The sequence below is a fragment of the Berghia stephanieae genome, chromosome 1, assembly GCF_034508935.2.
Source record: "Berghia stephanieae isolate SIO BIC M18660-M18661 chromosome 1, UCSD_Bste_1.3, whole genome shotgun sequence".
In the NCBI taxonomy this organism is placed as follows: Eukaryota; Metazoa; Mollusca; class Gastropoda; order Nudibranchia; family Aeolidiidae; genus Berghia; species Berghia stephanieae.
The window spans coordinates 27003649-27026543 of NC_088360.1; the positions used below are offsets into that span (position 1 = coordinate 27003649).

Consider the following 22895-nt stretch of genomic DNA (forward strand, 5'->3'; position numbering starts at 1 on the left):
ACAAAAAACTTAACATCAAGTGGAATGGCCAGACATTAGAGTACAACTACCACCCAGTGTACCTCGGAGTGACGCTTGATCGGACTCTGTCCTTCAGAGAACACGTGAGGAAGACCAAGGCAAAAGTGTCCACGCGAAATGCCCTCCTTGGAAAGCTGGCAAACATGAACTGGGGAACTGACCCTAAAACTCTAAGGACCACAGCATTGGCCCTCAGCTTCTCAACTGCGGAGTACTGCTCAGCTGTATGGGCCCGATCATGCCATGCCTCCAAGCTAGACCCCGAGCTCAACAACGCCTGCCGGATCGTAACGGGCCAGCTGAGAGCAACACCATTACCACTGGTCTACCGTGCAGCAGGAATAGCCCCACCACACATCCGGAGGGAAACTCATGCCCAAATACAAAAATACAAACAGGAAATGGACCAGAGACACCCCCTTTATGACCACAATTGCCCCAAAAGCAGGCTCAAATCAAGGAAAAGCTTCCTCACAATAGAGAGCCTTCACCCAGACCATTCAGCATTCTTCCGCCTGGACAAATGGGTAGAATGGGACAAGACAGCAAACGATACCCTCCAGCCCCCAACAGAAAAGCTCCCAGCAGGCACAGACCTCAAGAGAAAATACTGGGTGGCGTTGAACAGAGCTAGAGCAAAGGTGGGAAACACCGTCACCAATCTCTTTAAATGGAAAATCTCACCGGGCACTGAATGCCCATGCGCTCACCCCAGACAGACCATGGACCACATCCTGTCCGAATGCTCGCTGGGACCTCACTGCACCAATGCTGACCTGAGGGAATGCAACCAGACTGCCCGGGACTGGCTGACTCACTGGCGCGACAAGATATGATGATGACTATATCTCTCTGACTATAGATAGAATGCGCTTGGTCAAGGAGTTCACAACATTGCTATCCGGAAGTATAACGGACCAACACACAAACTATGTGTAACCATGAACTTTTATAGTCTGGTTAATACAGTTTAGTGAGAACAACTCACAAACGCGGATGGCAAAAACAATAACAAAGGCCTGAGTGACGTCATCTGCATACTATCTATAAACGTTGAAGGTTAAACGTGATTTTACGTGTTGGTGCGATTAATATGGCGGGAAGAATCGGTGAGAATTTACTTAAACGCATACTATCAATACATTCACTGCGTCAATTCAGTTTGTGTGCGTGTGTGTCTGTATATATAAATTATGCCTTTTTCGCCACGACATCATAAGATATCGTCGCCTGGGCATTCCACGAAGGAATATAGATAACTCATCAAACAAGATGTCTGATGTCAACAGGAATCAAAGTGAGATCATAATATTTATATGAATATTCATTTCCAGTTCTATACATATGATATTCTAATGCATTCCCTGTGTTAACCATATTCATTTCTCTTCATAGTTTTATTTGTTCCACCGCTGGTAAAATGGAAATTAATTTCTTTTTCATAAAGTACAAGTCACCTGTTAAGTGCCCAGACATGCTTAACGACACAGTCATTTACTCATCTGTACCAAAGCACCAACATTGGTGTCAGAACTTTGCAACTAACCATTGTCGCTCGTTCGATAATTGGCCACGCTCAATGTTGCTTGGACTAAGCGAAATAACGTATTACTGCAACCACCATTGAGTACAGACTGTCATGGTCTCAAGTGAGTAAAAAGCTACTCGACTATGCATAAAGATATATGTAGAATGAGGCCCCAGAATTTACTAGTTACTATAAATGAAAAACAATTAACGATTTGTTTACAATGAAATAAAAATAATGATGAAATTTAATTAAAAGAGATAAACAGTGATCGTGGCAGTTACAAATAGAGATATAAATATTTTACGTAACTTATGATAATATGTCAGATTCGTAAGTTTACGTTTCCAGACAGTTGATGGGCTTGGATGATCTATTCCTCTGATAACAGGATCGGACTTGTAAAATTCCACTTCCAGGCAATTGGTAAGAAGTTATTGTGAAGTCCTTTGACAGCGGGCTTGGGTTTGATCCTTGAAGATTATACAATCAAAGTTAAAAGCTCCGGCGTCTTAATGGTGTAGATATAATATCTACAAAGTCCCAAAAGATAAAAATCTTCCAGTAAATATATAGATAGTATGCAGATGACGTCAATCGGGCCTTTGTTATTGTTTTTGCCATCCGCGTTTGTGAGTTGTTCTCACTAAACTGTATTAACCAGACTATAAAAGTTCATGGTTACACAGAGTTTGTGTGTTGGTCCGTTATACTTCCGGATGGCAATGTTGTGAACTCCTTGGCCAACCGCATTCTATCTATAGATAGTTCGAAGATGACGTCATTCAGGCCTTTGTTATTGTTTTTGCCATCCGCGTTTGTGAGTTGTTCTCACTAAACTGTATTAACCAGACTATAAAAGTTCATGGTTACACAGAGTTTGTGTGTTGATCCGTTATACTTCCGGATGGCAATGTTGTGAACTCCTTGGCCAACCGCATTCTATCTATAGGAATAGAGCGACTGGCCGTCCGGCATAGATTGTGGAGAGAAAGTGAGTGTCGAATGTTAGACCTATCAGCTTTTATAATAAGTGGCTACGTGACAGAATGTAGAACGAAAAGTATTCACTAATTAGAAATTAATTCGAGGGAAGGCTATAAAAGGAAAGACGATCTAATATTAGAAGGTAAAGTTTATCTAAGCCTACCGAAATATAACTGGAGTGAGATGAATTCAGTTCTTAATAAAATAAAATTTAATAAGATAATTGTGAACAACCTTTACTGTGACACAGACGATACAAGTTATTTTGCATTTTATTTTACTTGTTTTCCACGTTAATCTGTGTATTGTTGTTCTGACGAAGGGTTTGTACCCGAAACGTCCATTGTCTGTTTTGTTCCCATAGGAAGCCTCTCCATTTTCACTCTTTTCACGATTACCGGCTTCAGGCAGCCCCTACCGTTTTCTACTTTAACGTATTAAATACTAACTAGAAATAGAAAGCAAAGATCAATGGAAACAAAAGATCATTGGAGACAGACACGAAATCAGCATGTGACTGACTTTGATAAAAGATATGTTTGACACACTTTGTGTTACTTAATTTAATGTGTTCTTTACGATTGTTTTATTGAAGCTTTTGTTTTGATAAATATAGATAAGAACTTGGGGGCTAACGGACCAACACACAAAACTAGGTGTAACCTTGAACGTTATTAGTATTAGTTTGATTAATAGTTTTGTGAGAATTACTCATAAACACGGATGGCACACAAAAAAAACAGTAACAAAGACATGAGTGACGTCAACTTCGTTCTATCTATACAAGGTATGTGAATCAACAATGGAACTTTGCGTTATTTTGTGTTATTAGTTCGCAGTGTTGAGCTTTGGCGAACAAAACAATGATAATTTAATAATAACCTATTTATAGCAACACAAACGTGTGTTTGTGTGTGTGTGTGTGTGTGTGTGTGTGTGTGTGTGTGTGTGTGTGCTGTTTTGACTAGGCAAAACACATTGTGTGGTTAAAGCCTTTCTGTGCGATGCCTCTTGTCAGGTGACTACTCCGTTTAGGTAGACTGTTGTGGTAAGTGTCTTACCCAAGGACTCAACGTCAGACACCAATCTACGATCATCGGTAACAACGATCCAACTCGTGCTGGTAATAATGTAATATCAATGAAGCTTCCAATAGATAGTATGCAGATGACGTCACTCATGCATTTGTTATTGTTTTTGCCATCCGCGTTTGTGAGTTGTTCTCACCACACTGTATTAACCAGACTATAAAAGTTCATGGTTACACAGAGTTTGTGTGTTGGGCCGTTATACTTCCGGATGGCAATGTTGTGAACTCCTCGGCCAAGCGCATTCTATCTATAGCATTGCCCGGTGAAAAAAAAGGATATAACAGCCTACTACTTGGCCCCTATTGCTTCGATACCGAGTTTGGCGTAGGTTCAAATCCCGCCTCTCTCCTAATGACGGAACTAAATTGACGTCACTCAGCCCTTTATCATTGTTTTAGACAGATATTTCAATGATTAGTTCTCATTTAATTCTATCAATCAGACTATAGATAGTATGCGCTTGGCTAAGAAGCTCATAACATTGCCATCCGGAAGTATAACGGACCAACACACAAAACTGCGTGTATCCATGAACGTTTATAGTCGGGTTAAAACAGTTCAGTGAGCATTACTCATAAACGTGGATGGCAAAAAACAATAACAAAGACCTGAGTGACGTCATCTGCATACTATCTATAAACGTTTAACGTTACACTGTTGTGAGCATTTTACCTAAACGCATAGCATCATTTTTTTTCTGGCACCAGCCAGGGCACGAAGTTTGCACTCGTCCTATCATGACCTTTATTGACACAAGGGGTCAAGTTTCAAGTTCATTACATGCAAACTGTGTCAGTTTACTGTGAATGAAAGAATGATTGTGTGTGTGTGTGTGTGTGTGTGTGTGTGTGTGTGTGTGTGTGTGTGTAGTAGTAGTAGCACTAGTGTGTAGTGTGTAGTCTATCGGTCGAGCAAAGTGTGTATGTTTTTAGCCTATCTAGACCTAAACAAATTACCAACAAATCAATGACTACGACAATTTAATTTCCCTGTCAAACTCTTCGTGACATGTGTCAGCATGTCTTTACAGCCTATCTAAATCTAATTTTATGTGAATGTGAATGAGGTGTGTTGTAGTCGTCTTATTGTGAAGTGACATAACATACAAGTAGGTAAAAATTCGATTCTCGGGTTGTTTGGGATTTGGGACTTTCTTGGTGTCGATGAGTTGGAAATAAATCGGTAAGATATCAGTGTGTTCGTGTAAAAAATGTGTATAGACCTAGTATGTGTGTGCGTGTGCGTGCGTAGGTGCGTGCTTGTGCGAATTTGAAACCGAAAGTGTACGGCTAACCAACGGTAATTTCTTGATCTTGGAAAATTGTTGTTTTTATTTTTAGTCTTTTATATTTTTTGTTTTCAAATTCAAACACATTTAATGCGATAAGTTCTAATTTATTGGATTTTATTGACCTGTTGAACTAGACCGCTCGTCATAACTTTCTCATTTTTCTAAGGCCAAATGCGTTCCTCTTATCTCTCGTGTTCTACTGCTTCCCTCCACCTTCTTATTAAATTTGAACATCATGTCAGCTGATTGATGAGAGGGATTCATGCAGACTTCCTTCATTTTCAAACCGATTGATACTCTGATACCTTTTGCTGTGGCGCTCATCATACCGCAACACGGTTTTAACATTTTCTGAAATATTGACAACGTAGTGGAGCGGAGGGAGATGGTGGTGGGACCTACGTGGACACTAGCAGGTCTAATATAGATAGCCCTCGTGATCACTGATTGTAATTATGGAGTGACTTAACATTGTTGTAAGTCTGCGGCTATTCGGACTCGAGTCTGAATAGCCTCCTGTGGGCATTCGGACTCAAATTCCAATGCCCATGTGCAATCAACAGGTTAATAGGACTCAGTCTGAATAGTCTCCCGCGGAAGTTTAGTTTTTGTTTGTTTTGTTTGTTTTTTTTTTGTTTTTTTTTTTAAATATTTTAATTATTGATAAATTTGATCTACATAAAATGAATGCAAATCAAGATTACGATTTTAGTAACTATCAACAAGTAGTCTAAACCCGCTTTATTTGACGAGAAAGACAAGATCATGGATCTATTGGAGTCCAGATAGAAATTAAAAAGAAACTTCAAAAGTAACACAAAAGTCAGTCAAAGTAACTGTGATATAAATGAAAAGCTTTTCTTACAACACGATGTCCAAATAAGATCAGGACAAAAATAAATTTATTGAAAATTACATATCCTGATACTGAACGTGTGAACAGGCAAGAGTCTGAAGTAGTAGGGGTATGAATATGAACTGAGTCAGTGTGATATTGCCCATGGATAAAATAGAATTTCTTCTGAACTCTTTTTCTTTTTCTTTACCAGTTCCACGCGCTGACTTATAATAATTTTGCCCACATTGTAGGTATCATCCTCCCCTCTGTATGTGCACGCACATTGGAGTTTGAGTCTGAATAGCCAAAGGAGACTGTTCAAACACGATTTGCCACTTCGTTATTGTACTGGGCAATATTTTACATTGGCTTGAGAGTATTTCCATAACAATTTTGAACCAATAACATTATACGATTCTTACACTTTTGCTTTTTGGAATTCTGGACGTGTTCCCAACCACTGCATAGAGTTTTCGATTTCGTCATCTCTGAGTAAAAGACAGTTTTAACAATATTTAAATGTTACTTCTGTTTTCAAAAATCTAATTTTAGTGAAATTCAATGTTTGATCATCTGACGTCACAAATTATGATTGTAAACTTGATATCATTATACGTTACTATTTAGGGAGAGGGGTAGAATAATTTGGATTGTCAGTCTTGCAAATAGGTATATGTCGTACGTCGTTTACTATCCGTTTAAGTCTTGAGAATAAATAAAATAAAATAAAATTCCCTTTATTCATCCCATGGGGGAAATTTTTCTCTAGTGTCTATTCCAAGGAAAGACTGGAATAATCCAGGCGTCAGCCGCAGTTCAGTGCCGCAAATTGAGCTAGGGCGAGGTGACTTGCTCAAGGCCACACATCGCAGCGGCGTGTGATCGAACTCGGTACCTTTTGGGTTCGAAGCAAAAACCGTACAGCTGAGCCACGCTGCCCCCTAAACCCGGATAAACTCAAGCTGATTTATTGCTATAACTCCGAGGGATTAGTCTAATTTTCTTTATTCTAATTCAAATTAAATCATTGTGCATTTTAAACTCTATGTTTGATTTTATTTTTATTTTTTTCAGGAAAAGTTGAATCGAGTAGTATCCGCCATCAAAATGCTGATGGAGAGCCGGGTCAAATTGACCCATATCCTGCTGGAGACGGCCATCATATTCATGTCTTGTCTGGTCTTCTTCCCCCTGAGTAAAAACACGGAGCACTTCAATCAGAACTGTCTGCTCAACTCAAACATCTTCGTCAAGAGGTGAGGACGAAACTTATAAACAGAAATGTGACCAACCGTCTTAAAATGATGTTATGATGGTGTGAAGAAGGCTAAGAGGGTCTAGGTAGCTCAGTTGGTAGAGCACTCACTTCACATGCAAGGGGACTGAGATTGATCCCGGGTGGTTTGAGAATTTTTTCCTGACCCCTCCCCTCTTCGTCCAGCAGTGATTGGGAAGCTGAGTTTACTAGATCTGGTAGAACGTACTTTGCGATAGACTGGTGTCCTATCCAATGGTAGCAATAAATTGCTATTGTCTATTTTAATCTATAGAAACTGGGATAAACACCAGCTCCGTGTGCCTAATGGCTCTGAAGGGATAATGGAATAAAAAGAAGAAGAAAAGAATAAAGCTTTAAAAAACTGAATTCAAAGTCAAAATTGTCCCCAACCATCTAAAGAGAGTTATTATGTTAGGGTGAAAAAGATTTTTAAAAGTGAGTATAAAATTATGTTGACATCAAATAGAAAACGGTAGGGGCTGCTTGAAGCCGGTGATCGTAAAATTCTAACGAAAGAGGTGATCGTAAAATTCTAACGAAAGAAGTGATCGTAAAATTCTAACGAAAGAAGTGATCGTAAAATTCTAACGAAAGAGGTGATCGTAAAATTCTAATGAAAGAGTGAAAATGGAGAGGCTTCATATGGGAACAAAACAGAACAAAACCTCTGTTTTGTTCCCATACAAAGCCTGTCCATTTTCACTCTTTCGTTAGTAGTTGACATCAAATGTGCTGTTATGTGGTCTTGTGGTTTGACACTCACCTTCAGACTGGAAGGTCCTTGGTTCAGAGTCCTGCTCTGAGTGGAGCACAGTTAGTTGAGTCCTTGGAAAAGGCTCATTACTCACATTTTCTCACCATATGCAGGTGTAAACTGGGTACCTGGTTGCGAATAGCATTGTCCCTGTTCGAAAAAAAAAAAAAAAGATAATTGTAATATCGCCTATCAGGCGTCATGTCTCGTCCTACATGTTAAGTCAGCGGTACGGTCTTTGCTTCGTACCCGAAAGGTACCGAGTTCGATTTTTGACCTGCTCTGTGTGGCCTTGAGCAAGTCACTTCGCCCTAGTTCAATTTACGGCGCTGCACTACGGCTAATACCGGGGTTATTCCAGTCTTCCCTTGGAATAGACCCTAAAGACAAATTTCCCCTATGGGATAAATAAAGGGAATTTCAATTTCATTTCATTTCATATTGCGCTATATAAATGCTTCAGTCTTGTTTTTTTTAATGGAAGATTTGATTTTTCGTCATATAAATAAGCAATACCAATTATCCTCAATGTAACATGTAAATTTTACGCAAGTTTCATGTTTCTGAGTATAAATCAAGTTTTTAATAGTATAACTTGAGCATTTATATAGCGCAATATCCACTAACCTTTTTCAAAACTGTTTACAAGGGGTCACCCTGGCTAACAGCAACATTAACATGGAGGACAAGACATGACTCCTATTAGGTGATATAATTTATTTTTTTATTTTGCGACATAGACAACGGTGTGAACGACCAGGTACTAATTTTATACCTGAGTACAGTAGAATCAAAATCCCCCTGACATAATACCATTTTGAAATGATGGGTCACAATTATGAACTTTTAGTAAGGCAAATAATATGTTTTATTGAAACGAATGATTATCATTTCTTGAATTGAAAAGAGCAAAAAAATGTGGGGTTACATAATGTAAGTTGATTTTGGAATAAAAATTAATTTTAAGCGAAAATTTCACACCAACATAATACAATGTAGGGGTGGTTGGGCTCAAATGTAGTTGGGTGTCCTAATAATAATAATAATAATAATAATAATAATAATAATAATAATAATAATAATAATAATAATAATAATGATAATAATAGTAATAATAATAATAATAATAATAATAATAATAATAATAATAATAATAATAATAATAATGCTGAAAACTTATATAGCGCTATAACTCCGAGGCACCAGACTCTAAGCGCTTAAATCACAAATTACTTTGGCTGAAACATACTCATTCACACACACACACAACAGAAACCAGACAGACCTATCTTGCTTCTCAAACCATCCACTAAAGACGAAACAGATATGTTTTAAGCATACGTTTAAAAATAGACAAAGATTCTTTTTCACGAATGCTCTGTGGTAAGGCGTACCAAACAGAGGGTCCGAAATGAGAAAAGGATCTCACATTCCATCATATATTTTTCCACATTCGAGGGACAACTAGTTTGGTGGAATCACTGGCCGAACGTAAGGGGTGAGGTTTTGAATATCCTCCAGTGTCCTCCGGGATTTCAACAACGCAAACTGACCACTGTGTTCAAACAGGTTTGTATAAACCCTGAAAGTTGAAAGATAGTATGCGCTTGGCTCAGAAGCTCACAACATTGCCATCCGGAAGTATAACGGACCAACACACAAAACTGTGTGTATCCATGAACCTTTATAGTCGGGTTAATACAGTTCAGTGAGCATTACTCATAAACGCGGATGGCAAAAAACAATAAAGACCTGAGTGACGTCATCTTCGTGCTATCTTTTATATGAAATCATGTTTAGATGCTTTGCGCTTGCTTGGCTAAGAAACTCACAACATAGACCTCCGAAAATATAACAGACCATCACACAAAACTTTGTGTAACCCTGAACGTTTATATAGATAGTTCGAAGTTGACGTCACTCTGGTCTTTGCTATTGTTTTTTGCCATCCGCGTTTATGAGTAATGCTCACTAAACTGTATTAACCTGACTATAAACGATCATAGTTACACAAAGTTTTGTGTGTTGGTCCGTTATACTTCCGGATGGCAATGTTGTGAGCTTCTTAGCTAAGCGCATACTATCTATAACAAATACCTGAGTGACGTCAACTTCATTCTATCTATTGAGTGAATGAATCTGCTACCAAATTTAGTCCCCTTATTGGTGAGCTAAAAGGTAATTTCATTGAACTGACCAGTAATGTGATTCAATGCTGCCAGAATGCCACATTCGTGGCCAAAATTGGCCACATAGAGAATCGCGTTGCTATTATTGATTTTTTTTTTTTGTTAATTAAGAAAACATAATTAAATAAACAATATTTTTGTTTAATTCCTAGTTTAGTCGATTTTTTGTTTTACAGAACCATGAGTTTCAAAGGGTGTTAATAGTGTTTGGCCATTTTAGATGTTGAAATTGGCCACGAGAAACTTTAGTCATCTGGCAGCATGGTGTGATTTGTGAGTTTTGTTCATTCATTTATATAGATAGTATGCAGATGACGTCACTCAGGCCTTTGTTATTGTTTTTGCCATCCGCGTTTGTGAGTTGTTCTCACTAAACTGTATTAACCAGACTATAAAAGTTCATGGTTACACAGAGTTTGTGTGTTGGTCCGTTATACTTCCGGATGGCAATGTTATGAACTCCTTGGCCAAGCGCATTCTATCTATAGATAGTTCGAAGATGACGTCACTCAGGCCTTTGTTGTTGTTTTTGCCATCCGCGTTTGTGAGTTGTTCTCACTAAACTGTATTAACCCGACTATAAAAGTTCATGATTACACAGAGTTTGTGTGTTGGTCCGTTATAGATAGAATGCGCTTGGCAAAGGAGTTCACAACATTGCCATCCGGAAGTATAACGGACCAACACACAAACTCTGTGTAACCATGAACTTTTATAGTCTGGTTAATACAGTTTGGCGAGAACAACTCACAAACGCGGATGGCAAAAACAATAACAAAGGCCTGAGTGACGTCATCTGCATACTATCTATACTTCCGGATGGCAATGTTGTGAACTCCTTGGCCCAGCGCATTCTATCTATAGAAGGAACAAAATTGACGTCACTCATCTCCTTGTTTTTAGCCAGCCATTTTTATGAGTAGCTCTCACTAAATTTATTAATCAGACTTTTAATGTTTAAGATGACACAGACGTTAGTAAGTTATAGTCGGCTGTCGGATGTAGTGAGTTTGTTTTGTTTTTTGTTTTTTTTAAAACAAATTTATCATCAATATGCTTCAACAGTCATGACGTCACTTCCCTCGTAATGACGCACGGTAACTTAGTAACTGGCTCTAAATTATCGGAACAATGGCGGACGCCCAAATTAAATATTTCTCCGACGAGCATAAAAGTAAAAGCGTATCCAGAGGGGGGAAAAATATAAATCTGATCATGTTTTGACTTTTACACATTCTGATCACAAGACATGTGAAAAGTTCTAGCCAGCATGAAGAATAAAAAGAACCGATTTTCTTTGTTTAGATCCACGATGGCCGCCGTTGCTGGTCGACGTGACGTCATACTATTGAATCCAATTGATGCTCTGCGTTTAGTTTTAAAACTCACAACATCCGGATATAACGGACCAACACACGAAACTATGTGTTTAAACGTTTATATTCTGATAAATGCAATTTAGTGAGAACTACTCATAAAAAATGGCTGGGTAAAAACAATATCTAAGACCTGAGTGACGTCAATTTCGTTCCTTCTGTTCTATACATTGAGTTCTGAAAAATGTTGTTTTCAAGAAACACCAAACCAGACCGAATCACGACGTGTTATTTAATTGTCCACTTCATTCACGACTGGATGATAATTACAGGTTTATAAGGGGGTCACTATCTAATTGCCGCGACCAAATTACTAAAAATCATTAACAACTTTATTTTCGGAAACGTCATGTCTAATTTTAGAAACACCCTGTCATTAGGGTATGACGTTTTGAGGACACAAGTCTATTCTTGTGAGGTTGTGTTCTATTTTTGGGAGAGGTATTAACTTTTTTTTTTTTTAATCTGTACGTATATGATGATGATGTTATATTTTTATAACAACAAGCCAATTAAAAAAGAAAAGAAAGGAAAGCGCATTGCCATAGTCATACAGCCCCCCCCCCCCCCCAGACTAGGAGGTCCTGTATACTCTATGCCCCCCCCCCCCCCCCCCCCCCAATCCGGCCCCACATATTATATCCCTGCAAACCATATCATTTGCCTGTTCTAATGAGACCGTGTTCTATTTTTAGAAGGTTAAAAAAGCTGTCGATCGTGATAGTTGTTTATTCTATTTTCAAAACAAGCCAAAGAAAAAGACGGAAATATGAGAGAAAAGAAGTAAAGGGCCATAGTCATGCAGGCAGTAATTGATATCCGGAACGTACTTGACTTGTAAAAAACGCCAAACATTTTGTTTGTTGTTGTTATATTGTGTTTTGTTTTTTTGGGTTTTTTTTTTTTTTTTTTTTTTTTTTGGTTTTCATTATTGTTTATTTTATTTTATTTATTTTTTTGTGTGTTATTTTAAAATTGCTTTTGTTTGTTTGGTATTTCTTTTTTGTTTTTGTTTTTGGGTTGTTTTTTTTTTTTTTTTTTTGTTGTTTTTTTTTTTGTTATTTTTGTTTTGTTTGTTTTTTGGGTTGGTTTTTTATTTTTTTTATTTTTTTTTTGGTTTTTGTTGTTTTGTTGCTTTTTTGTTTTTTTTTTTTGTTTTTGGTTTGTTTGGATTTTTTAATTTTTTTAAATTTTTTTTTTTTTTTTTGGGGGGGGGGGGGTTGTTTTGTTGTTTTTTTTGCTGGTATTCAATGGAGATTTGGTCCCATGTATACGTGGACAGTTGTCAAGGGCATTGAGTGTGGGTTGATTTTTTTAAAAATGAAAAAATATAACCGTGGCTTATCGGGACACCGCAAACAACAAGATACGGATTTACCTCCCCTTGCGACGGGTCAAAGTGATCTAACTCTAACCCCTCTCGCGCACATAATGTTCAATTATCCTGATGGGTCTTTATAATGATTAAATAAATACACACTTGATTCGTTTATTGGGGGCACGATTAGATAAACATACGGAGATAGAGTTATACACGGTTGTCAATTATTTAGATTTTATTAGGATATTATATTATACAGATTTTATTATTATTACTATTATTATTATTATTATTATTATTATTATTATTATTATTATTATTATTATTATTATTATTATTATTATTATTATTATTATTATTATTATTATTATTATTATTAACTATTATTATTATAATTATTACTATTATTATTATAATTATATATTATTAATTATTATTATTATTATTATTATTATTATTATTATATTATTATTATTATTACTATTACTATTATTATTATTACTATTATTATTATATTATTATTATTATTATTATTATTATTATTATTATTATATTCTTCTTCTTCTTCTTTTTTATTATTATATTATTATTATTATTATTATTATTATTATTATTATTATTATTATTATTATTATTATTATTATTATATTATTATTATTATTATTATTATTATTATTATATTGGAGGCCAGAACATGTCGGTTTATAAAAATCTCTCGATAGAATTAAGTTGGCGTCACGCGGGTCTTTGTTATTGTTTTTGCCGTCCGCGTTTATGAGTACTTTTCACTAAACTTAGACCTGTAAATTCTCAGTCAATTAACTGAAATCAGTCAATTTGTCAAATTCAAATATTTTAAAAAAAGGAAAGAAAGAAAGAAGTGAAGAAATAAAGAATTCACAAATCGTAGTCGAATAACCGTAAAGTAATTAGGAGTGTTCCATAACGCTACGCATAGCTCATGGGAGCCGATAATATTAACGATGGATTTATTGCCAAGGCTAAGCGGCGCTTTTTAGAATTGGCGTGACTGAACACATCCCAGTGTAATTTCACACAGCCTTCGTTAAATTATTTTTTCACTTTCCAACCTGTCGTGATCCCAACGGTAGCCAGGCCAATTTTAACTGAGCCGCCGAGCGATAAATTTCACTGTTTCGTCTAAGCCAAAATTGACCACAATTACAAGCTGGTAAACTGTATTAACCAGACTATAAACGTTTAAGGTTACACATGGTTTTGTGTGTTGGTCCGTTAAACTTCCGGATGGCAATGTTGTGAGCTTCTTAGCCAAGCGCACACTATCTAGATCTATAGATAGTATGCGCTTGGCTAAGAAGCTCACAACATTGCCATCCCGAATTGAACCGGATCAGCACACAATCTTGAACGTTTCAAGTCTTCAAAAAAAAATTAAAATTGAGCTTTATATAGCGCAATATCCACTAAATGTGCTCAAAGCGCTTTACACGGGATCCCTGGTCAACAGCAATATTTAACATGTAGGACGGAACATACAGTCTGTTTGGCGATATTACAAGTTTTCGGACAAAGACAGCGCTGTTAACGGCCAGGTACTCATTTTACACCTGAGTACGGTGAGTAAAGAGCCTTTTCCAAGGACTCAACTATGCGCGAGGCTCGATCCCAGGACCTTCCGATCCGAAAGCGAGTGTCATACCACTAGACCACATAGCCGCACATAGCCATACAGTTTAGTGAGAGTTACTCATAAACGCGGATGGCGTCGATCGTTATAGGTTCGGAACGTAATGGTAACTTGTTATTTTGCACGTGTAACCGGAGTTAATCCCGATTTCTATAGCGGAAACCGGACAATAACAAATAATTGCTTGCTACCTCCTGATCCTAATGAAAGTCCCGATAGCTCAGTTGGTAGAGGACTCTCTTCATATGCAAAGGGACCGCGATCGATCCGGGTGCAGTCGAGATTTTATTCTGATCCCGCTGCATACCCAGCAGTGAATGGGTAGCTGGGTGTCATAGATCTTGCAAAAAAGTTCTTTGCGATAGACTAGCGTCCTATCTAAATGATAGCAAGCAATTGCTATTGTCCATTCCACGCTATAGAAACCGGGATAAACTCCGGCTCCATGTGCCTACGACTCCGAAGGACTACTACGACTCCTGTTCTAACAGATCCAGCTACCCAGTCACTGCCGGATGACCAGGTGGCCCACCTGCCAACCCTTCCGCTTTTGGCGGAATCATTCCTATTTTCACTCTTCCATTTTGTACTATTCCGCTATTGTTTCTAAAATTCCGATTTTCAAAAAATGATGACAATGGTAAGAATAAAAAAAAGATCTATGAGAAGGGTCGGGGGTTGGGGGGGGGGGTGTTAAAGAGGTGAAATTCCTATTTCTTGTCTCCAATAGGATTCAATAGTCGTACCGTCACTTCCTTCCTAATTACGCATGGTAACTTAGCAACACTGGCTCTAAACTATCGGAACAATGGCGGACGCCCGTATGAAATATTTCTCCGGCGAGCATAAAAAGCGTATCCAGAGGGAAAAAACACATAAATTTGATCATGTTTTGACTTTTACACATTCTGATCAAAAGGATATGAAAAGGGAATGAAAAGTTCTAGCCAGCATGAAGAATAAAAAGTAATGATTTTCTTTGTTTAGAACCATGATGGCCGCCGTTGCCTGGCGGCGTGACATCAGACTACTGAATCCTATTCCTATTTTCAGGCGTTCTGATTCCACTTTTGGAATGTGAAGGGATGGCAGGTCTGACGATGAGGAAAGGGGGGGGGGGGGGAGTTGTTGTTGTATTGATTTCTAGACGGGTTAGTTTTCGCTTCTTGGTCATTGAGGAAATTACAATTTATTTGGATAGTGATGGTCGTCCCGCGATAATTGCTCCAAGAAAACCCCGCTGTGTTGCTTTTAAAACTTGTTCATTGTTTGTTGCTCGAATGTTGTTGTTTTTGTCGATGTGTTTGGTGAACGAGGGAATAGACCCTAGCTCTATCTAACGAAGCCTTAGTCACGTCCATGTTGATTGATTCTCTTGAAATAAGCAACACTATTAGTCAAACGGAATGGAAATTTCAATTTATTTATGGGAGACCGATAATGTGGATGGACTTTTTGGGGGTTTTCCCCTTTGTCAACAAAACATGATGAAAGTGGCTATGTGGTCTTGTGGTATGACACTCTTTGCCGCTTTCGGATCGGAAGGTCCTGGGTTCGAGCTTCGTTCGGCGCATAGTTGAGTCTTTGGAAAAGGCTCTTTACTCACATGCTCTCACCGTACTCGGGTTTAAATGAGTACCTGGTCGTTAACAGCGATGTCTCTGTCCGAAAAAAATAGTAATATCGCCAATTTATGCGTCTTGTCTCGTTCTTCATGTCACGTGTCGCGGTTGGTCAGGGACCCTTTGTAAAGCGCTTTGAGCACGTTTAGTGGATATTGCGCTATATAAAAGCTCAAGTTAAAAGCACAATTAATTGAGACGAATGAAACACTAAAATGAATGAGAGATGAGAAAATGGCGTTGTAGGTAGGTCCCGGGTTCGAGTTCCCCTCTAACCGGCGCAATGCTGAATCACTGTAAAAGCCTCTTTACTCACATACTCAGGTGTAAAATGAGTACCTGGCCGATAACAGTGTTGTCTGTTTTTGAAAAGAAAAAACACACACTATTGTATCAGGCGTTATGTCTCGTCCTACATGTTAAGTGTTGCTGTTGACCAGAGACCGATAGTAAAGCTCTTTGAGCACGCTTAGTGGATATTGCGTTATAGATAGAATGAAGTTGACGTCACTCTGGTCTTTGTTATTGATTTTTGCCATCCAAGTTTATGAGTAATACTCACTAAACAGTATTATCCAGACTATAAAAGTTCATGATTACATATAGTTTTGTGTGTTGGTCCGTTTTACTTCCGGATGGCAATGTTATGAACTTCTTAGCCAAGCGCATACTATCTATACAACACTAAGATGGCCAACACTCCCTGTCTCGTAGAGAGAACGCGCGCATAGGTGTAATTCACAAAACAGTCAAAAGCAAACACTCAAGCCATAAACATTCCAGTCTACATTAACAATTCAAAGAAACAGATACTCGACCAGGCTTCATTCATCACACCAACAAATTTAACCAGCCATTTGCAAGTACAAACACATACAATAAATACAGCTTTTTCCCTCGAACAATACGTGAATGGAACAAACTACAACATGGCAACAGACTCTTATGGTTTTCATACTACTATTTTATGACGATCGACCCAATCAGCAAAGTCTGGTCCGCATTCGTGCACCGTCGCAAACCACCGGGTAGCATCGTCACAACACACCGTTCGACTAGATGCTCTGTCGTCTCGGGTTCTTGCCCACAGCGGGTACATATTGGACAGGTAGTAAGACCCCACCGATGTCACGCACTTGCCGTTAGGCAGCTCCTCGACCGAAGCCGATTCGTAGCCACCCAATGTCTCCTCTTACTGGTATCAAAGCCTGGCAACTTCTCACCAAGCTTATAGGAGTGTACGTCCCCGCCCCCACGAGGGATTGAATTCGTCCAAACCGACTTCCATCTCGTATGTGCAGCTCTAGAGTCACCACATGGCAAAATTGACACCATAGACCCAACATCATTTCAACGCGTTTTCCACATAATATCATCTCATGTAGTTCCATATCTGAAGCAGACGTCGGAGGTCATCTTCCCCCAAGCTGATCTATCTCTTGCCAATTCTATTAAAGCAGCGCCACCTTTCTCAGCTTCATCTGTCCAAATTCTTATCCCTTTCAAATACGTTATTCTTTGTCTTCCTCTTATTCTTTTTCCGTTCATCTTTCCAGTCAAGGCGAGTATTTCCAAACCAGGGTGGCGGATAATGTGTCCTAAAAATTCCATTTGGCGTTTGATGATTTTTGTTATCAGTGATCTTTTTCTGTTTGCCATTTCTAAAATTTCTTCATTTCTTTTCCTTTCCATCCATGACACATAATATACCCCACAAAAAATCACCGGGAGGATTGAGTGACTTGAGTGACAGTATTAGTGTCGCTGTTGTGCGGCTATGTGGTCTAGTGGTATGACACTCGCTTTCGGATCGGAATGTCCTGGGTTCGAGCCTCGCGCTCGGCGCATAGTTGAGTCCTTGGAAAAGGCTCCGTACTCTGGTGTAAAATGAGTACCTGGCCGTTAACAGGGTTGTCTTTGTCCGAAAAATTGTAATATCGCCTAACAGGCATCATGTCCCGTCCTACATGTTAAGATAAGATAATATATTTTATTGATCCTGAATGGAAGATATATGTTAAAATTAAAGTTAAATGTTGTTGTTGACCAGGGACCCTTTGTAAAGCGCTTTGAGCACATTTAGTGGATATTGCGCTATATAAAGCTCTATGTATAATTTATAGTATTGTGTGATATGTAACAGTTTTGTGTATAAGATTTGCGGTGATGGGCACAGTATGCCTTTTGCATCTCATGGTCTCGAACTTGAACAATAACATTTTAAGCCTTAACCCTCTCCTTACCAACCATGGGAAAATCGTCACATTCGTTACAATACAACCAACATTTTTCTTATTCAAATTTCTCTTGTACATCATACAATTTAAATAAAATCAACAGTGTGTTGTAGTGAGCATGTTTTGCAACAGAAATTATATAGATCTATCGCAAGAACATACTGCTATTGTGTTTGAGTGATAAAAACTCTATTTTTTGTGTTAGTTGAGTGTGACGTTTTGGGGGGTGGTTGGATGGGAGCATCACCCTTGAATCATATACCTATGATGTTCGCATGGGTGTACGATCCGATAGTGATGTCGTTTCTTCTTCTCTTTACTAGCCTATCCTGCTTCTTTGGTTTGTGATTGTATTTTTGACAGGGGATATTTTTTTTTCTGTAAATCTTCTGCCTGTTTGTTGTTGGTTATTTATAATTTAGCTTATGATATCTTTAGGTTATGATTTTGATTGACATTTGTACTATTTTTGTTAGATTGCTTGTTTTTTTTTTGTTTCAGCGGTCTCTCATATAACCTCAATTGTGTTGGAAGAGACCTAAAGCAACAAACAAACAAACAAAGTGTGACGTTTTGGGGAAAATCCCGAAAATGGCTGTTAAGGAGAGAGTTAAAGCATAAAACGCATTCATATTGCGCGATATATAGCCCATAACTAATTTGTTTTTAAAGTCAACTAATTCTAGATGTTTATCCCCCCCCCCCCCCTTTGACCCCTCCAGACATAGCAATCATTCAGTAAGCCTCGATCTGACCAATACTGTGTTTGGTGATATCGATGACTGTAACTACACAACCTTCTTTAACGTGGTGGTCGCCATGCACGGCTTGATATGGATCTGGTTCTTTCTACATCTAGACGCTCTAACCAGCAAGGATGGGTGAGTAGAATTATAATAATCCAAGTAATCTTTCTGGTAACCGTTTTGAGCCCCCAGGACCACGTGTTTAGTTTTCAGTGTGGCTATGTGGTCTAGTGGTATGACACTCGCTTTCGGATCGGGAGGTGCTGGGTTCGAGCCTCGCGCTCAGCGCATAGTTGAGTCCTTGGAAAAGGCTAAAAGGCTCTTTACTCACATTCTCTCACCGTACTCAGGTGTACAATGAGTACCTGGACGTTAACAGCATTGTCTCTGTCCCAAAAATTTGTAATATCGCCTGACAGGCATCTTGTCTCGTCCGACATGTTATGTGTTGCTGTTGGCCAGGGACCCCTTGTAAAGCGCTTTGAGCACGTTTAGTGGATATTGCGCTATATAAAAGCTCAAGTTTTTTTTTTGTTTTTTTTTTTTTTAGAACCACAAATAATTAAGTGTTGCTGTTGACTGCCTAGGACCCATGGATTGAGCTGAAATTTAGCACCGATCTTTGTGTAGCACCAGTTTTTTTTTACTCATTAAATTCTCTAGATCTATGAATATGTGGTTTTGTTTTTGTTTTCTTATTGTTGTTTTTGGGAGGGAGAGGGCCGATGTTTTTGTTTTGTTTTTTTGTTTTTTTTTTATGTTTTTAAAAAGATTTTTGTTTTTATTGGGTTTTTGGGCTTTTGTTTTTTTTATTTGTGGGGGGAGGGTTGTTGGGTTTTTTTTTAATATTTTATTGATTGATTGGTTTATTTATGTATTTTTTTGTTGTTTTTTGTTTCAATAATTCGTTTCTGTTTTGCCTTTCAACTTGATTTGACCTTTGACTTCACACCATCAGTTCTTTAGTCTTGTAAATTTGTCCAATGATGATTTATTTTTAAAGGGATGAAAACAAGTTCCCTGAGTATTGAAGATAGTTCTCTCTCTGATAACTTTTCCGCCGGTGACGTCACAGACTATGGTTGACGTCCAATCAAGGGACGCTACTCTTCCGCTAATCTCATTCCCTATAGTTTCAGGCCCTGCAGGTTTCACATAGAGAGCAGAAAAAAACCCCTCAAAAAACTACTCCTTCAGAGCCCTTAGGAGCTGGAGTTTATCTCCATTTACTATAGTGTAAAATGGACAATGTCAAGTGCTTGCTACCCTTTGGATAGGACTCTTGTCTATCGCAAAGTATTTTCCACCAGATCTAACAGAGACTCGGTTATCTAATCACTGCTTGATTGATAGGAAGGAGGAGGAGGGGTCAAAAATATAATCTCGACTTCACCCTGGGATTGATCTCAGTCCCTTTGCCTGTAATGTGAAGCGAGTGCTCTACCATCTGAGCTATCGGGACCCCATAGAGAGCAAGCAGTAAGGTGTGCTTAATCGGAGCCCGAGTCCCCCTCGCCGTTAGTTACTACTCTCTAGTATGGAAAACTTAAGTACATGATGTCAGGCTAGAGTGAACTCGAACATCACTTGTACTTGTATAAGGATATGATGGGATTTTGAATGGTGTGCTTCATTAACTCTCTCAATCCTAGAGATTTTTGCTACTTTTCAAAATTGGAAAAGAATGTATTAAAAACGAGCATGTACATAGATAGTTATATTCAACTATCATTAACATGTAAAAACTAAAAACATTAGCTTTGATACTACGCCTATAATTTGTCTCAGAAAAATGTAATAAATAGGAATGGGGTAAAAAAAAAAAAAAAGTAACTTGGGTAAACTACGGATATAGTCGGTGTTAGGGTTGATTGAGTTAAACAAATCCAATAGTCCCACCTTATTCTAATTAAATGTAACCACGGGTTTCTAATTATCCACAGATTGTGTCCAGTAGCAAAACAAGAAAAACAAAACAAAACAAAATAACTTGAGTTTTTATATAGCGCAATATCCACGAAACGTGCTCAAAGAACCTTATAAAGGGACCCTGACCAACAGCACACATAACATTTAGAATGAGACATGGCGCCTGTTAGGCGATATTACATTTATTTTTCTGATAGAGATAACACTGTTAACGGCCAGGTACTCATTTTACACCTGAGTACGGTAAGAGAATGCAAGTAAAGAGCCTTTTCCAAAGACTCAACTGTGCGCCAAGCGAGTCTCGAAACCAGAACCTTCCAATCCGAAAGTGAGAGTCATAGCACAAGACTACATAGTATAGCCACACACACACACACACACACAAAAAAAAAAAAGAAAATAAATATGGGCCTTGTTATTTGTGACCCATCTTCTCAAAACGGTATTATGTCGGAACGAACCATGTGCTTAAAAGCCGAATTAAATCTTAAACTGGTCAAAAATATAAATTGTTGGCATTAGCACCCTAAATAGGTACCATTCTCCTCAATAAAACATACAAACTCAACACAAGTCTGATATTTCTGATTATAAATTCAATTTTCAACATCTTAACCAACCCGACTTAATACCGTTTTGAGGCGAAGGGTCACATTTTTGTTTCTCATGAATTTTAATTCTTTAATGGATTTTCACAGTGAGTGGTCCACCCCCCCCCCCCCCCCCCCGACCACGCTCACTACCCCAAGGGTTTGAAGAATAACAAACAAAACTATAAATTGTTCAACGAGAAATGGCCGTACTTATCTTGATGGTTGGTTAATTATTATATAAATGATATTAAATGTGCAGATTATTGTTTGATAGATCCATGAAAACCGATACATGTACTGATCAAAGTACCTCTAACTACTTCCTTTAGTGCTATCCAAACACGAATGAATTTACTTTGAAGGTAGCTGACAGGTTTATCATCAAGTACTTTTTGCCAGATGTAATATTTCCAGTCGCCCTGACCAAGCCGAATGGACGGAACAGTAAAATAAATAACTTAGCCGGCATTGCGTCGCTGTCACTTTTTTCTTTTTATTTTTCACCCTCTCCTAACCAGCCATTTTCAGGATTTTCCCAAAAACTTCAAACCCAATTAACATAAAAATAGATTTTTTATCACTCAGACATAATAGCAGTAGAATTCTTGGGAAACATAGTTTTTTTTTTTAGTACAACATGCTCTACAATACACTGTTCATTTTCTTTAAATTTTATGATGTACAAGAGAAAATCGAATAAGAAAAATGTTGGTTGTATCGTATTGAATGTGACGGTTTTCCTATAGTTGGTAAGGAGAGGGTTAAATGATAAACAAAATTATGACCCCTTCTTAGAGTTAAATCGATTTCTGTCTATAAGAGGTTAATTGGTTGAAATACTTTTTTGGGGGGTTTATCATCAAGTACTTTTTGCCAGATGTAATATTTCCAGTCGCCCTGACCAAGCCGAATGGACGGAACAGTAAATTAAATAACGAAGCCAGCATTGCATCGCTGTCACTTTTGTTTTTTGTTGTTTTTTTTAATGAAAAACAAAAATTATGACCCCTTCTTAGAATTAAATCGATTTCTGTCTATAGATAGTTCGAAGATGACGTTACTCAGGTCTTTGTTATTGTTTTTTTGCCATCCGCGTTTATGAGTAATGCTCACTGAACTGTATTATCCTGACTATGAAGGTTCATGGTTACACAAAGTTTTGTGTGTTGGTCCGTTATACTTCCGGATGGCAATGTTGTGAACTCCTCAGCCAAGCGCATACTATCTATAAAGGATTAATTGATTGAAATGCTCTGTTTTTATTTTGGTCAGGTCCCACGTCAACATTTTACTGCCTGCTCTGGTGACCCACATCGTCATCTTCATTTGTGCCATCGTCTGTAGCATCAAAATAGGAGATGGCTTTTCCGTTTGGTGTCAGAAGATTGAGGACAACAACAGGCTGCCATCTTTTAGGTAAAAAT

General features: G+C 38.0%; 1 protein-coding gene across 5 annotated transcripts in view; it reads left to right on the forward strand.

Moving 5' to 3' along the window:
* Positions 1-22895, forward strand: part of LOC144971109 (uncharacterized) — a 50480-nt gene that overhangs the window by 19208 nt on the left and 8377 nt on the right. Inside the window, exons 1-4 of one of the 5 annotated variants that reach the window (XM_078911540.1) lie at positions 3544-3659; positions 6831-7012; positions 18926-19084; positions 22744-22887. In XM_078911540.1, coding sequence (XP_078767666.1) covers positions 6864-7012; positions 18926-19084; positions 22744-22887 — 452 coding nt within the window. In that variant the 5' untranslated portion in view covers positions 3544-3659; positions 6831-6863. Of the gene's footprint in view, positions 1-3543; positions 3660-4509; positions 4810-4829; positions 4927-6830; positions 7013-18925; positions 19085-22743; positions 22888-22895 lie in introns of those variants that run through there. The other 4 variants (XM_078911531.1, XM_078911521.1, XM_078911549.1 and 1 more) reach the window with 4 other exon arrangements.